Here is a 15598-nt window from a genome sequence, read left to right as displayed (position 1 = left end):
TGAGGTATGTGCTTACTCGAGAGAAATTGGGCTACAAATATAAGTATACATTTTCTCCTTTTACCCCTTGTAAAAATTCAAAAATTGGGTCTACAAGAACATGCGAGTGTAAAAAATGGAAATTGTGAATTTTCTCCTTCACTTTGCTGCTATCCTGTGAAACACCTAAAGGGTTAAAATGCTGTCTGAATGTCATTTTGAATATTTTGGGTGGTGCAGTTTTTATAATGGGGTCATTTGTGGGGTATTTCTAAGATGAAGACCCTTCAAATCCACTTCAAACCTGAACTGGTCCCTGAAAAATTGTGATTTTGGAAATTTTGTGAAAAATTGGAAAATTGCTGCTGAACTTTGAAGCCCTCTGATGTCTTCCAAAAGTAAAAACTCGTCAATTTTATGATGCAAATATAAAGTAGACATATTGTATATGTGAATAAAATAAAATAATATTTGGAATATCCATTTTCATTACAAGCAGAGAGCTTCAAAGTTAGAAAAATGCAAAATTTTCAAATTTTTCATCAAATTTTGGGATTTTTCACCAAGAAAGGATGCAAGTTACCAAAAAATTTTACCACTAAGTTAAAGTAGAATATGTCACGAAAAAACAATCTCGGAATCAGAATGATAACTAAAAGCATTCCAGAGTTATTAATGTTTAAAGTGACAGTGGTCAGATGTGCAAAAAATGGCCAGGTCCTAAGGTGTAAAATGGCTGGGTCCTTAAGGGGTTAATGTGTATATTCATGTCAGTCATTTCATTTATATATATAGGAAAGTATATTAATTATGTATGCATGGACTGTCCGTACTCAGTCATGATTATGTAGAAACCTAATCATGTATGTAAAATTGCACGACCGGTGAGAACCCCTGAAAACCCAGCTTTTCTCCACAGCAGGTTCCTGGTTCTCCCGGGCATCTGAAATCTCTATAGCAGGACCGTCCTGGACCGGTGCGGGTCATTGCAGTTCCGAAAGATTTTACTTGCTACGTGCCAGAATAGGTGTTCAGCGGACCAGCTCACCTGTCTTTTCTCCATTTGCCACTGGTAATGGCACAACGCAGCGCCGTTGTCCGTTTTTTAGTTTTTACACACTTATTTCTTGGCATGTGTTACCATAATATTCCACCCATAATCCCAATGTAAAAAAAATATATATATATTTATAGCCATATTCTTATCAGAAACAGGTCAAATGTGTTCCTTAGCATGTGTAACCAGAATATTCCATCCATAATCCCCATGTAAAAAAAATATAGCCATATTCTTATCAGAAATAGGTCAAATGTGTTCCTTAGCATGTGTAACCATGATATTCCACCCATAATCTCCATGTAAAAAAATATTTATAGCCATATTCTTATCAGAAATAGGTCAAGTGTATCACTTGGCATGTGCAACCATGATATTTCACCCATAATCCCCATGTAAAATTTTTTATACCTGTAGTCTTGTCAGAAACAGGTCAAATGTGTTACTTGGCATGTGTAACCACGATATTTCACCCATAATCCGTATGTAAAAAAAATATTTACAGCCATATTCTTATCAGAAATAGGTCAAGTGTGTCACTTGGCATGTGTAACCATGATATTTAACCCATAATCCCCATGTAAAAAAAAATATTGCAAGATGATGATATTTAAACAGGTAAAATCAATAATCTATCCCTACAAATGTTTTGACTCATTTTTCTTTTTCTATAGAATTTACTATGATTCCATTATACAACTGTAAATATTTCAGCAAGTAAATGGTTAATCATTTGCAGCTTCTTTTTGCAACATAGTATCAAGAACTACAGAAAGAACAAACTGTGATTTACCATGACTGTAAAAAGTGTAGTGACATCTAGTGATAGTTCTGAGAACTGCAGTCAATCATGCCACTATGCTGTTTAGTGTGTCCCTGACATGAACAGTGAGAAAGCCAGAGGCTGTTCAGGCATATAAGGAATTTCGGTTTTACAACAGCTGGATAGACTTAGACAGCCCAGACATGATGGGAATTGTAGTTTTGCAGCAGCTATAGATCTACAGGTTGGGAACAGTGATATAGCTATATATCTCCATGTAGCGGGGTTGGTGCGTACCTCACTCTTCATGGAACAGTACAGCAGAGAGGATGTAGAAGGACGGCTCTGTTCACACTACATCCGGGGTAAAACAGGACTTACTGCCTCCATATACTACTGACATTACACCCTGTAGTGATACCTTTTAGTTTTTTAAAGGGCATATTCACTTTTTACACCTATTTTGTGGTATACAGTGGCAAGCCGGGAGAAAAAGATGCAGATGTCCTGGTCACCCATGCTTGTGGGTCCCATAACAAAACCAGTATATGCTTAGAAATTGACCAAATATCATTAGACTACTTAGTCTATGAAAACCAATGGCATATGTTAGCATGTTCTCTGTGGTACATGTAGACATGTTCTCTGTGGTATATGTAGACATGTTCTCTGTGGTACATGTAGACATGTTCTCTGTGGTACATGTAGACATGTTCTCTGTGGTATATGTAGACATGTTCTCTCTGGTATATGTAGACATGTTCTCTGTGGTATATGTAGACATGTTCTCTGTGGTATATGTAGACATGTTCTCTCTGGTATATGTTAGCATGTTCTCTGTGGTACATGTAGACATGTTCTCTCTGGTATATGTAGACATGTTCTCTGTGGTATATGTAGACATGTTCTCTGTGGTATATGTAGACATGTTCTCTGTGGTATATGTAGACATGTTCTCTGTGGTATATGTAGACATGTACTCTCTGTGGTATATGTAGACATGTTCTCTGTGGTATATGTAGACATGTTCTCTGTGGTATATGTAGACATGTTCTCTGTGGTATATGTAGACATGTTCTCTGTGGTATATGGAGACATGTTCTCTCTGGTATATGTAGACATGTTCTCTGTGGTATATGTAGACATGTTCTCTCTGGTATATGTAGACATGTTCTCTGTGGTATATATAGACATGTTCTCTCTGGTATATGTAGACATGTTCTCTGTGGTATATGTAGACATGTTCTCTCTGGTATATGTAGACATGTTCTCTCTGGTATATGTAGACATGTTCTCTGTGGTATATGTAGACATGTTCTCTGTGGTATATGTAGACATGTTCTCTGTGGTACATGTAGACATGTTCTCTGTGGTATATGTAGACATGTTCTCTCTGGTATATGTTAGCATGTTCTCTGTGGTACATGTAGACATGTTCTCTCTGGTATATGTAGACATGTTCTCTCTGGTATATGTAGACATGTTCTCTGTGGTATATGTAGACATGTTCTCTGTGGTATATGTAGACATGTTCTCTGTGGTATATGTAGACATGTTCTCTCTGGTATATGTAGACATGTTCTCTGTGGTATATGTAGACATGTTCTCTCTGGTATATGTAGACATGTTCTCTGTGGTATATGTAGACATGTTCTCTCTGGTATATGTAGACATGTTCTCTGTGGTATATGTAGACATGTTCTCTGTGGTACATGTAGACATGTTCTCTGTGGTATATGTAGACATGTTCTCTGTGGTATATGTAGACATGTTCTCTCTGGTATATGTAGACATGTTCTCTGTGGTATATGTAGACATGTTCTCTCTGGTATATGTAGACATGTTCTCTGTGGTATATGTAGACATGTACTCTCTGTGGTATATGTAGAGATGTTCTCTGTGGTATATGTAGACATGTTCTCTGTGGTATATGTAGACATGTTCTCTGTGGTATATGTAGACATGTTCTCTGTGGTATATGTAGACATGTTCTCTCTGGTATATGTAGACATGTTCTCTGTGGTATATGTAGACATGTACTCTCTGTGGTATATGTAGACATGTTCTCTCTGGTATATGTAGACATGTTCTCTGTGGTATATGTAGACATGTACTCTCTGTGGTATATGTAGACATGTTCTCTGTGGTATATGTAGACATGTTCTCTGTGGTATATGTAGACATGTTCTCTGTGGTATATGTAGACATGTTCTCTGTGGTATATGTAGACATGTTCTCTGTGGTATATGTAGACATGTTCTCTCTGGTATATGTAGACATGTTCTCTGTGGTATATGTAGACATGTTCTCTGTGGTATATGTAGACAGGTTCTCTGTGGTATATGTAGCCATGTTCTCTGTGGTATATGTAGACATGTTCTCTGTGGTATATGTAGACATGTTCTCTCTGGTATATGTAGACATGTTCTCTGTGGTATATGTAGACATGTACTCTCTGTGGTATATGTAGACATGTTCTCTGTGGTATATGTAGACATGTTCTCTCTGGTATATGTAGACATGTTCTCTGTGGTATATGTAGACATGTACTCTCTGTGGTATATGTAGACAGGTTCTCTCTGGTATATGTAGACATGTTCTCTGTGGTATATGTAGACATGTACTCTCTGTGGTATATGTAGACATGTTCTCTGTGGTATATGTAGACATGTTCTCTGTGGTATAAGTAGACATGTTCTCTGTGGTATATGTAGACAGGTTCTCTGTGGTATATGTAGACATGTTCTCTGTAGTATATGTAGACATGTTCTCTGTGGTATATGTAGACATGTTCTCTCTGGTATATGTAGACATGTTCTCTGTGGTATATGTAGACATGTACTCTCTGTGGTATATGTAGACATGTTCTCTGTGGTATATGTAGACATGTTCTCTCTGGTATATGTAGACATGTTCTCTGTGGTATATGTAGACATGTTCTCTGTGGTATATGTAGACAGGTTCTCTCTGGTATATGTAGACATGTTCTCTGTGGTATATGTAGACATGTACTCTCTGTGGTATATGTAGACATGTTCTCTGTGGTATATGTAGACATGTTCTCTGTGGTATATGTAGACATGTTCTCTGTGGTATATGTAGACATGTTCTCTGTGGTATATGTAGACATGTTCTCTGTGGTATATGTAGACATGTTCTCTGTGGTATATGTAGACATGTTCTCTGTGGTATATGTAGACATGTACTCTCTGTGGTATATGTAGACATGTTCTCTGTGGTATATGTAGACATGTTCTCTCTGGTATATGTAGACATGTTCTCTGTGGTATATGTAGACATGTACTCTCTGTGGTATATGTAGACATGTTCTCTGTGGTATATGTAGACATGTTCTCTGTGGTATATGTAGACATGTTCTCTGTGGTATATGTAGACATGTTCTCTGTGGTATATGTAGACATGTTCTCTGTGGTATATGTAGACATGTTCTCTGTGGTATATGTAGACAGGTTCTCTCTGGTATATGTAGACATGTTCTCTGTGGTATATGTAGACATGTACTCTCTGTGGTATATGTAGACATGTTCTCTGTGGTATATGTAGACATGTTCTCTGTGGTATATGTAGACATGTTCTCTGTGGTATATGTAGACATGTTCTCTGTGGTATATGTAGACATGTTCTCTCTGGTATATGTAGACATGTTCTCTGTGGTATATGTAGACATATACCACAGAGAACATGTCTACATATACCACAGAGAGTACATGTCTACATATACCACAGAGAACATGTCTACATATACCAGAGAGAACATGTCTACATATACCACAGAGAACATGTCTACATATACCACAGAGAACATGTCTACATATACCACAGAGAACATGTCTACATATACCACAGAGAACATGTCTACATATACCACAGAGAGTACATGTCTACATATACCACAGAGAACATGTCTACATATACCAGAGAGAACCTGTCTACATATACCACAGAGAACATGTCTACATATACCACAGAGAACATGTCTACATATACCACAGAGAACATGTCTACATATACCACAGAGAACATGTCTACATATACCACAGAGAACATGTCTACATATACCACAGAGAACATGTCTACATATACCACAGAGAGTACATGTCTACATATACCACAGAGAACATGTCTACATATACCAGAGAGAACATGTCTACATATACCACAGAGAACATGTCTACATATACCACAGAGAGTACATGTCTACATATACCACAGAGAACATGTCTACATATACCACAGAGAACATGTCTACATATACCACAGAGAACATGTCTACATATACCACAGAGAACATGTCTACATATACCACAGAGAACATGTCTACATATACCACAGAGAACATGTCTACATATACCACAGAGAGTACATGTCTACATATACCACAGAGAACATGTCTACATATACCAGAGAGAACCTGTCTACATATACCACAGAGAACATGTCTACATATACCACAGAGAACATGTCTACATATACCAGAGAGAACATGTCTACATATACCACAGAGAACATGTCTACATATACCACAGAGAGTACATGTCTACATATACCACAGAGAACATGTCTACATATACCAGAGAGAACATGTCTACATATACCACAGAGAACATGTCTACATATACTACAGAGAACATGTCTACATATACCACAGAGAACCTGTCTACATATACCACAGAGAACATGTCTACTTATACCACAGAGAACATGTCTACATATACCACAGAGAACATGTCTACATATACCACAGAGAGTACATGTCTACATATACCACAGAGAACATGTCTACATATACCAGAGAGAACCTGTCTACATATACCACAGAGAGTACATGTCTACATATACCACAGAGAACATGTCTACATATACCAGAGAGAACATGTCTACATATACCACAGAGAACATGTCTACATATACCACAGAGAGTACATGTCTACATATACCACAGAGAACATGTCTACATATACCAGAGAGAACATGTCTACATATACCACAGAGAACATGTCTACATATACCACAGAGAACATGGCTACATATACCACAGAGAACCTGTCTACATATACCACAGAGAACATGTCTACATATACCACAGAGAACATGTCTACATATACCAGAGAGAACATGTCTACATATACCACAGAGAACATGTCTACATATACCACAGAGAACATGTCTACATATACCACAGAGAACATGTCTACATATACCACAGAGAACATGTCTACATATACCACAGAGAACATGTCTACATATACCACAGAGAGTACATGTCTACATATACCACAGAGAACATGTCTACATATACCAGAGAGAACATGTCTACATATACCACAGAGAGTACATGTCTACATATACCACAGAGAACATGTCTACATATACCAGAGAGAACATGTCTACATATACCACAGAGAACATGTCTACATATACCACAGAGAACATGTCTACATATACCACAGAGAACATGTCTACATATACCACAGAGAACATCTCTACATATACCACAGAGAGTACATGTCTACATATACCACAGAGAACATGTCTACATATACCAGAGAGAACATGTCTACATATACCACAGAGAACATGTCTACATATACCAGAGAGAACATGTCTACATATACCACAGAGAACATGTCTACATATACCACAGAGAACATGTCTACATGTACCACAGAGAACATGTCTACATATACCACAGAGAACATGTCTACATATACCAGAGAGAACATGTCTACATATACCACAGAGAACATGTCTACATATACCAGAGAGAACATGTCTACATATACCACAGAGAACATGTCTACATATACCAGAGAGAACATGTCTACATATACCACAGAGAACATGTCTACATATACCACAGAGAACATGTCTACATATACCACAGAGAACATGTCTACATATACCAGAGAGAACATGTCTACATATACCAGAGAGAACATGTCTACATGTACCACAGAGAACATGCTAACATATACCAGAGAGAACATGTCTACATATACCACAGAGAACATGTCTACATGTACCACAGAGAACATGTCTACATATACCACAGAGAACATGTCTACATATACCACAGAGAACATGTCTACATATACCAGAGAGAACATGTCTACATATACCAGAGAGAACATGTCTACATATACCACAGAGAACATGTCTACATATACCAGAGAGAACATGTCTATATATACCACAGAGAACATGTCTACATATACCAGAGAGAACATGTCTACATATACCACAGAGAACATGTCTACATATACCAGAGAGAACATGTCTCCATATACCACAGAGAACATGTCTACATATACCAGAGAGAACATGTCTACATATACCACAGAGAACATGTCTACATATACCACAGAGAGTACATGTAGACATGTTCTCTCTGGTATATGTAGACATGTTCTCTGTGGTATATGTAGACATGTACTCTCTGTGGTATATGTAGACATGTTCTCTGTGGTATATGTAGACATGTTCTCTGTGGTATATGTAGACATGTTCTCTGTGGTATATGTAGACATGTTCTCTGTGGTATATGTAGACATGTTCTCTGTGGTATATGTAGACATGTTCTCTCTGGTATATGTAGACATGTTCTCTGTGGTATATGTAGACATGTTCTCTGTGGTATATGTAGACAGGTTCTCTGTGGTATATGTAGACATGTTCTCTGTGGTATATGTAGACATGTTCTCTCTGGTATATGTAGACATGTTCTCTGTGGTATATGTAGACATGTTCTCTCTGGTATATGTAGACATGTTCTCTGTGGTATATGTAGACATGTTCTCTGTGGTATATGTAGACATGTTCTCTGTGGTATATGTAGACATGTTCTCTCTGGTATATGTAGACATGTTCTCTCTGGTATATGTAGACATGTTCTCTCTGGTATATGTAGACATGTTCTCTGTGGTATATGTAGACATGTTCTCTGTGGTATATGTAGACATGTTCTCTGTGGTATATGTAGACATGTTCTCTCTGGTATATGTAGACATGTTCTCTGTGGTATATGTAGACATGTTATCTCTGGTATATGTAGACATGTTCTCTGTGGTATATGTAGACATGTTCTCTGTGGTATATGTAGACATGTTCTCTGTGGTATATGTAGACATGTTCTCTCTGGTATATGTAGACATGTTCTCTCTGGTATATGTAGACATGTTCTCTGTGGTATATGTAGACATGTTCTCTGTGGTATATGTAGACATGTTCTCTCTGGTATATGTAGACATGTTCTCTCTGGAATATGTAGGCATGTTCTCTGTGGCATATGTTAGCATGTTCTCTCTGGTATATGTAGACATGTTCTCTCTGGTATATGTAGACATGTTCTCTCTGGTATATGTAGACATGTTCTCTCTGGTATATGTAGACATGTTCTCTGTGGTATATGTAGACAAGTTCTCTGTGGTATATGTAGACATGTTCTCTGTGGTATATGTAGACATGTTCTCTGTGGTATATGTAGACATGTTCTCTCTGGTATATGTAGACATGTTCTCTCTGGTATATGTAGACATGTTCTCTCTGGTATATGTAGACATGTTCTCTCTGGTATATGTAGACATGTTCTCTGTGGTATATGTAGACAAGTTCTCTGTGGTATATGTAGACATGTTCTCTCTGGTATATGTAGACATGTTCTCTGTGGTATATGTAGACATGTTCTCTGTGGTATATGTAGACATGTTCTCTGTGGTATATGTAGACATGTAACGAATAAGGGGTAAAGTGGAACATAGAACAAATGCAGTTATTTTTTTCTTAAGTTTTTTTTAATGAAGTAAACGAGATAAAGGTAAGCAATGACTTTTCCTCAGTCTAAAGCGTGGTCCTCATCGGCAGGAAGCAGTGAGGAGGAGGAGGATGACGGAGGTTCTGATTCCATCTCTGCTTCTTTTTCGTCCCTCTCTATATATAGGGCCGTGGCCATGAAGAAGGCCCCTCCGATGACTGCCATTATGGTGCAGGTCATGAGGGCATACTCCAGGCTGCGGTATTTCAGAAGAGGGGATTTGGCATATCCTCGTTCGTAGGTGTCAGATATTAGGCCGATGAGGTACGGGCTGCCGGCGTCACCTAGGAGGTGATAGATTGTCATCTGCACGGCCAGGGCTGAAGATCTCCTCCACGGAGTTACTACTTTTAGTATAATGTCAGATATGAGGGTGAAATTTACTGACAGAAGCGTCTCTCCGATGAAGATGAAGATGTTGGTGGCAACGAGGCTGATGTTGCCAAAAGTCAATGCCAACAGAAGAAAAGGGGCGGAGAGCATCATCGCGCATCCACACACAAGCGGGTCCGCCCGTGGGTTGGATTTGCGATATCTTTTACTTATCTCCGTCCCTGCTACAACTCCCAGAATGCCGGAAACGACTGTAACCACACCAAATATTAGGATGTCGTGATAGTCACACGGTTCAGCACGGCAAGGGTCCTTCTCTTGTAGGAGTGTTCGTGCGTGGGTCAGGTATGACGGACCCCATACACCTATGGCTCCCACTATGAAGGATACAGCCGTCGATCCCATGGTGGTTAACATGAAGCTTCGATTTTTAAATAGTTTTTTCAGATCTGTCGCCCATTTGGCAAACTTCTGGGATTTGTTGTTCTTCTTCCCGTTTGTAGTCGTTCTTGGAAGCTCTTTTGTGACCAAAATCATCAAAGCCACAGCTATGAGGCCCAGGCCAGGGGTGACCCGAAACGCCCAGTGCCAATCACCCCTTGCTGCATCAGTCACTTTGGGCCCGATGATGTATCCTAGTCCGCAGCCTACAGGTATGACGGAGTAAAACACGTTCAGCATGCGGGTCCGCTGGTCACTTGTAAAAAGGTCTGCAATGATGGAGGGGGCGATGGTGCAGAAAGTCGCCTCTCCGGCTCCAACCAGTCCACTCGTCAGCAGGAAGAGCAGGAAGTACCCGTCAGGGATGAATGACAGGGTAAGTGTCATGCTCAGCCAAACGATGACTCCTGCGCAAACAGTATATTTCTTATTACAGTGGTCGCCCAAATATCCGGCAATTGGTGCGACCAGCACATAGCTTCCAATGAACAATGTATTCAATAAGCCGGACAGACTAGCATTGGTGTCATATGCTTTCTGTATATAAGGCAGCACCCCCGCCACGCTGGAGCGATTTGCATAGATGAGCAAATTAACAAAGGCGAGGATCACTACGGTGATGATGGAACGTGCGGTGGACATCACGCTTAGAGATGGCAGGTTCTGCCTCTCAGGGATATCGCCCTTTTCTACATCCATATCACTATGGTCCTCCATTGCTTCTTCCTCCTCCTTCAGCAATGGGTCTTGTGGAGAGGCCATGGTCACAGGTTAGAGCCTGAAAACACTAGAGAGAGATAAGTGAACACATTAGACAACATGTCATCATTCCTGTCATTATACAATAGATCCTTCATACAGAGCAGAAATGTCCAGCACAGAACCACAAGATAACACTAAGACCATCGCAGCCTCAGAAGAAGACGCTTCTCTATAAGTGTTTTATATGGAGACGTCTTCCCTGAGGCTACCAATGTCTGATAACCCTGAACCTGTCCGGTCCTAGTAATATCTGATAACCCTGAACCTGTCCGGTCCTAGTAATATCTGATAACCCTGAACCTGTCCGGTCCTAGTAATATCTGATAACACTGCACCTGTCCGGTCCTAGTAATATCTGATAACCCTGAACCTGTCCGGTCCTAGTAATATCTGATAACCCTGCACCTGTCCGGTCCTAGTAATATCTGATAACCCTGAACCTGTCCGGTCCTAGTAATATCTGATAACCCTGAACCTGTCCGGTCCTAGTAATATCTGATAACCCTGAACCTGTCCAGTCCTAGTAATATCTGATAACCCTGCACCTGTCCGGTCCTAGTAATATCTGATAACCCTGCACCTGTCCGGTCCTAGTAATATCTGATAACCCTGAACCTGTCCGGTCCTAGTAATATCTGATAACCCTGAACCTGTCCGGTCCTAGTAATATCTGATAACCCTGAACCTGTCCGGTCCTAGTAATATCTGATAACCCTGAACCTGTCCGGTCCTAGTAATATCTGATAACCCTGAACCTGTCCGGTCCTAGTAATATCTGATAACCGTGAACCTGTCCGGTCCTAGTAATATCTGATAACCCTGAACCTGTCCTAGTAATATCTGATAACCCTGAACCTGTCCGGTCCTAGTAATATCTGATAACCCTGAACCTGTCCGGTCCTAGTAATATCTGATAACCCTGAACCTGTCCGGTCCTAGTAATATCTGATAACCCTGAACCTGTCCTAGTAATATCTGATAACCCTGAACCTGTCCGGTCCTAGTAATATCTGATAACCCTGAACCTGTCCGGTCCTAGTAATATCTGATAAACCTGAATCTGTCCGGTCCTAGTAATATCTGATAACCCTGAACCTGTCCGGTCCTAGTAATATCTGATAAACCTGAATCTGTCCGGTCCTAGTAATATCTGATAACCCTGAACCTGTCCGGTCCTAGTAATATCTGATAAACCTGAATCTGTCCGGTCCTAGTAATATCTGATAACCCTGCACCTGTCCGGTCCTAGTAATATCTGATAACCCTGAACCTGTCCGGTCCTAGTAATATCTGATAACCCTGAACCTGTCCTAGTAATATCTGATAACCCTGAACCTGTCCGGTCCTAGTAATATCTGATAACCCTGAACCTGTCCGGTCCTAGTAATATCTGATAACCCTGAATCTGTCGGGTCCTAGTAATATCTGATAACCCTGAACCTGTCCGGTCCTAGTAATATCTGATAAACCTGAACCTCTCCGGTCCTAGTAATATCTAATAACCCTGAACCTGTCCTAGTAATGGCGGATTATAAGGGCTTGGCTGTATGGTCACTGGGCCATGTGAACTTCATACTGTAGATACAATTGGGCTATCCTGCTATATACATTTACTAATAATGAACCTACCCCATCTCATTGGGATCTATCGTACCCTATATGACTTTCTGCCACTAGTTGATTTGAAAATTTTCCCTTTCGGAGTACACGGAGTATTTCTATTGTTAGTACACACAGAATTCTATTATATACTTATTATATTTCTGCCCTAATCTTTCTGTCATTCTTTTACTACACCACAAAATCTTTCTCATAGACTTATATCTTTTAGAACTTCATGAATTAGGACTCTTTTTCTTGGGGGCTTTTTTGGGCATAATTGCATTTTAGCAGTTTTGCAAGAAAAAGCTCTGGTCATGATACTATCTGTGCGTTTTATTATGTTTAATGCCTAAGCCAAGTATTGTCACAATGCTATGAGGAATATAACTTTTGTTATTTCTTTTGGAAATTAATTTCTTGTTTTTTTTTTGCTAAAAAAAAAAGCAACAGCAATAAAAAAAAACTGTCAAACAAAAAGCCCTGTGTATGTATGAATAGAAGAGGCTGAGACTTACCTTGTGGTTCTCTCTTCAGACAAGGAACGGTCAAAATCTTGAATTCTCTATCGCAAATAGAAACTCTCTAACAAACACTTTGCACCACAGGTTGTGAATGCAAAACACACTGAAGAGACTGCAGCCGGCGCGCACCTCCTTGTACAGCTTACGGTGACATCATCACAAGCATGTGTGACATCACAAGGTTCTAAACCATCTTCAGGTATGCGTATATCTGTATAGTAAATGTGAGTAGACGTATTAGTCCAGTGATGCAGATTGTAATACCTTTTTTATTGGACTAACAGAATTTTGTAGAGACAAACTTTTGGGATTCCTCCCTGATAATTTATAAAGTCCTTTGATCATTAGTCCTTGACTATTGGACTTGATAAAGGGAGGAATCCTGAAAGCTTGTCTCTACAAAATTCTGTTAGTCCAATAAAAAAGGTATTACAAGAGACTGCAACATATTTTTTGGTTTGTGTGTGTATATATATATATATATATATATATATATATATATATATATATATATAGTTCCAAGCGTTAGTAGGTGCCTCCAGCTAGGGTCCGTGTCCAGGATCCTGCATACGTAGTTCCAAGGAAAATGCTGTGGCACTCAAGGTATGGTGAAAAAATGAAAACTATTTATTCATCCCAAATGTGCAAAGAGCAACGTTTCAATGGTCTCACACCATCATTATCAAGCCACTTGCTCTTTGCACATTTGGGATGAATAAATAGTTTTCATTTTTTCACCATACCTTGAGTGCCACAGTATTTTCCCTGGAACTACGTATGCAGGATCCTGGACCCGGATCCTAGCTGGAGGCACCTACTCACGCTTTAGGAGTGCTGCTTTCTTCTTTGACATATATATATATATATATATATATATATATATATATATTAATATACACCTAGAAATACATCAAGTACATAAAAACATCTTTTAGAAAAATATTTATCCAGGCCTGCCGAGTATATCCCCGTACTTCACAGTGTCTTCTTAGTTTATATATTTTAATCTTTTGACCTTTTAACCCCACTAGGACCAAGGGCATCCTGGGACTTAAAGGGGTATTCCAGGCCAAAACTTTTTTTTATATATATCAACTGGCTCCAGAAAGTTAAACAGATTTGTAAATTACTTCTATTAAAAAATCTTAATCCTTTCAGTACTTATGACCTTCTGAAGTTAAGGTTGTTCTTTTCTGTCTAAGTCCTCTCTGATGACACCTGTCTCGGGCAACGCCAAGTTTAGAAGCAAATCTCCATAGCAAACCTCTTCTAAACTGGGCGTTTCCCGAGACATGTGTCATCAGAGAGCACTTATGTCACGATGCCGGCTGGCAGGTAGTGGATCCTCTGTGCCAGAGAGGGATTGGCGTGGACCGTGCTAGTGGATCGGTTCTAAGTCACTACTGGTTTTCACCAGAGCCCGCCGCAAAGCGGGATGGTCTTGCTGCGGCGGTAGTGACCAGGTCGTATCCACTAGCAACGGCTCAACCTCTCTGGCTGCTGAAGATAGGCGCGGTACAAGGGAGTAGACAGAAGCAAGGTCGGACGTAGCAGAAGGTCGGGGCAGGCAGCAAGGATCGTAGTCAGGGGCAACGGCAGGAGGTCTGGAACACAGGCTAGGAACACACAAGGAAACGCTTTCACTGGCACGATGGCAACAAGATCCGGCAAGGAAGTGCAGGGGAAGTGAGGTGATATAGGGAAGTGCACAGGTGATAACACTAATTGGAACCACTGCGCCAATCAGCGGCGCAGTGGCCCTTTAAATCGCAAAGACCCGGCGCGCGCGCGCCCTAGGGAGCGGGGCCGCGCGCGCCGGGACAGGACTGACGGAGAGCGAGTCAGGTACGGGAGCCGGGGTGCGCATCGCGAGCGGGCGCTACCCGCATCGCGAATCGCATCCCGGCTGGAGGCGGTATCGCAGCGCCCCGGGTCAGTGGATCTGACCGGAGCGCTGCAGTGAGGAGAGTGTAGCGAGCGCTCCGGGGAGGAGCGGGGACCCGGAGCGCTCGGCGTAACAACTTAGACAGAAAATAACAACCTTAACTTCAGAAGCTCAAGTACTGAAAGGGTTAAGATTTTTTAATAGAAGTAATTTACAAATCTGTTTAACTTTCCGGAGCCAGTTGATATATATAAAAAAGTTTTTGCCTGGAATACCCCTTTAAGATTGAACCGATTATTATTGATATATGTCATGAATGCATCAACGGTCAGATGGTCGGACGACCAAATGATGACCACATCGTCTACATACCTCCCATACCATGCGAGGCATGTGGAAAATGGATTGGTGTCAGAAAAAATAA

The 15598-nt window shown here is 40.3% G+C and overlaps 1 protein-coding gene across 1 annotated transcript; it reads right to left on the bottom strand.

Moving 5' to 3' along the window:
• Positions 1-9634: 9634 nt before the first annotated feature.
• Positions 9635-13422, bottom strand: LOC130362471 (protein spinster homolog 1-like). Its single transcript, XM_056567009.1, has 2 exons — positions 13284-13422; positions 9635-11191 (listed from the first exon to the last, which is right to left on the bottom strand). The coding sequence occupies exon 2, from the start codon at positions 11164-11166 to the stop codon at positions 9652-9654; it is 1515 nt and encodes a 504-aa protein (XP_056422984.1). The 5' UTR covers positions 11167-11191; positions 13284-13422; the 3' UTR covers positions 9635-9651.
• Between the last annotated feature and the right edge of the window lie 2176 nt (positions 13423-15598).

The sequence above is a fragment of the Hyla sarda genome, chromosome 3, assembly GCF_029499605.1.
Source record: "Hyla sarda isolate aHylSar1 chromosome 3, aHylSar1.hap1, whole genome shotgun sequence".
Classification (NCBI taxonomy): Eukaryota; Metazoa; Chordata; class Amphibia; order Anura; family Hylidae; genus Hyla; species Hyla sarda.
Note: the sequence above shows the minus strand (reverse complement) of the source record. Positions and strands in the feature narration are given on the sequence as shown.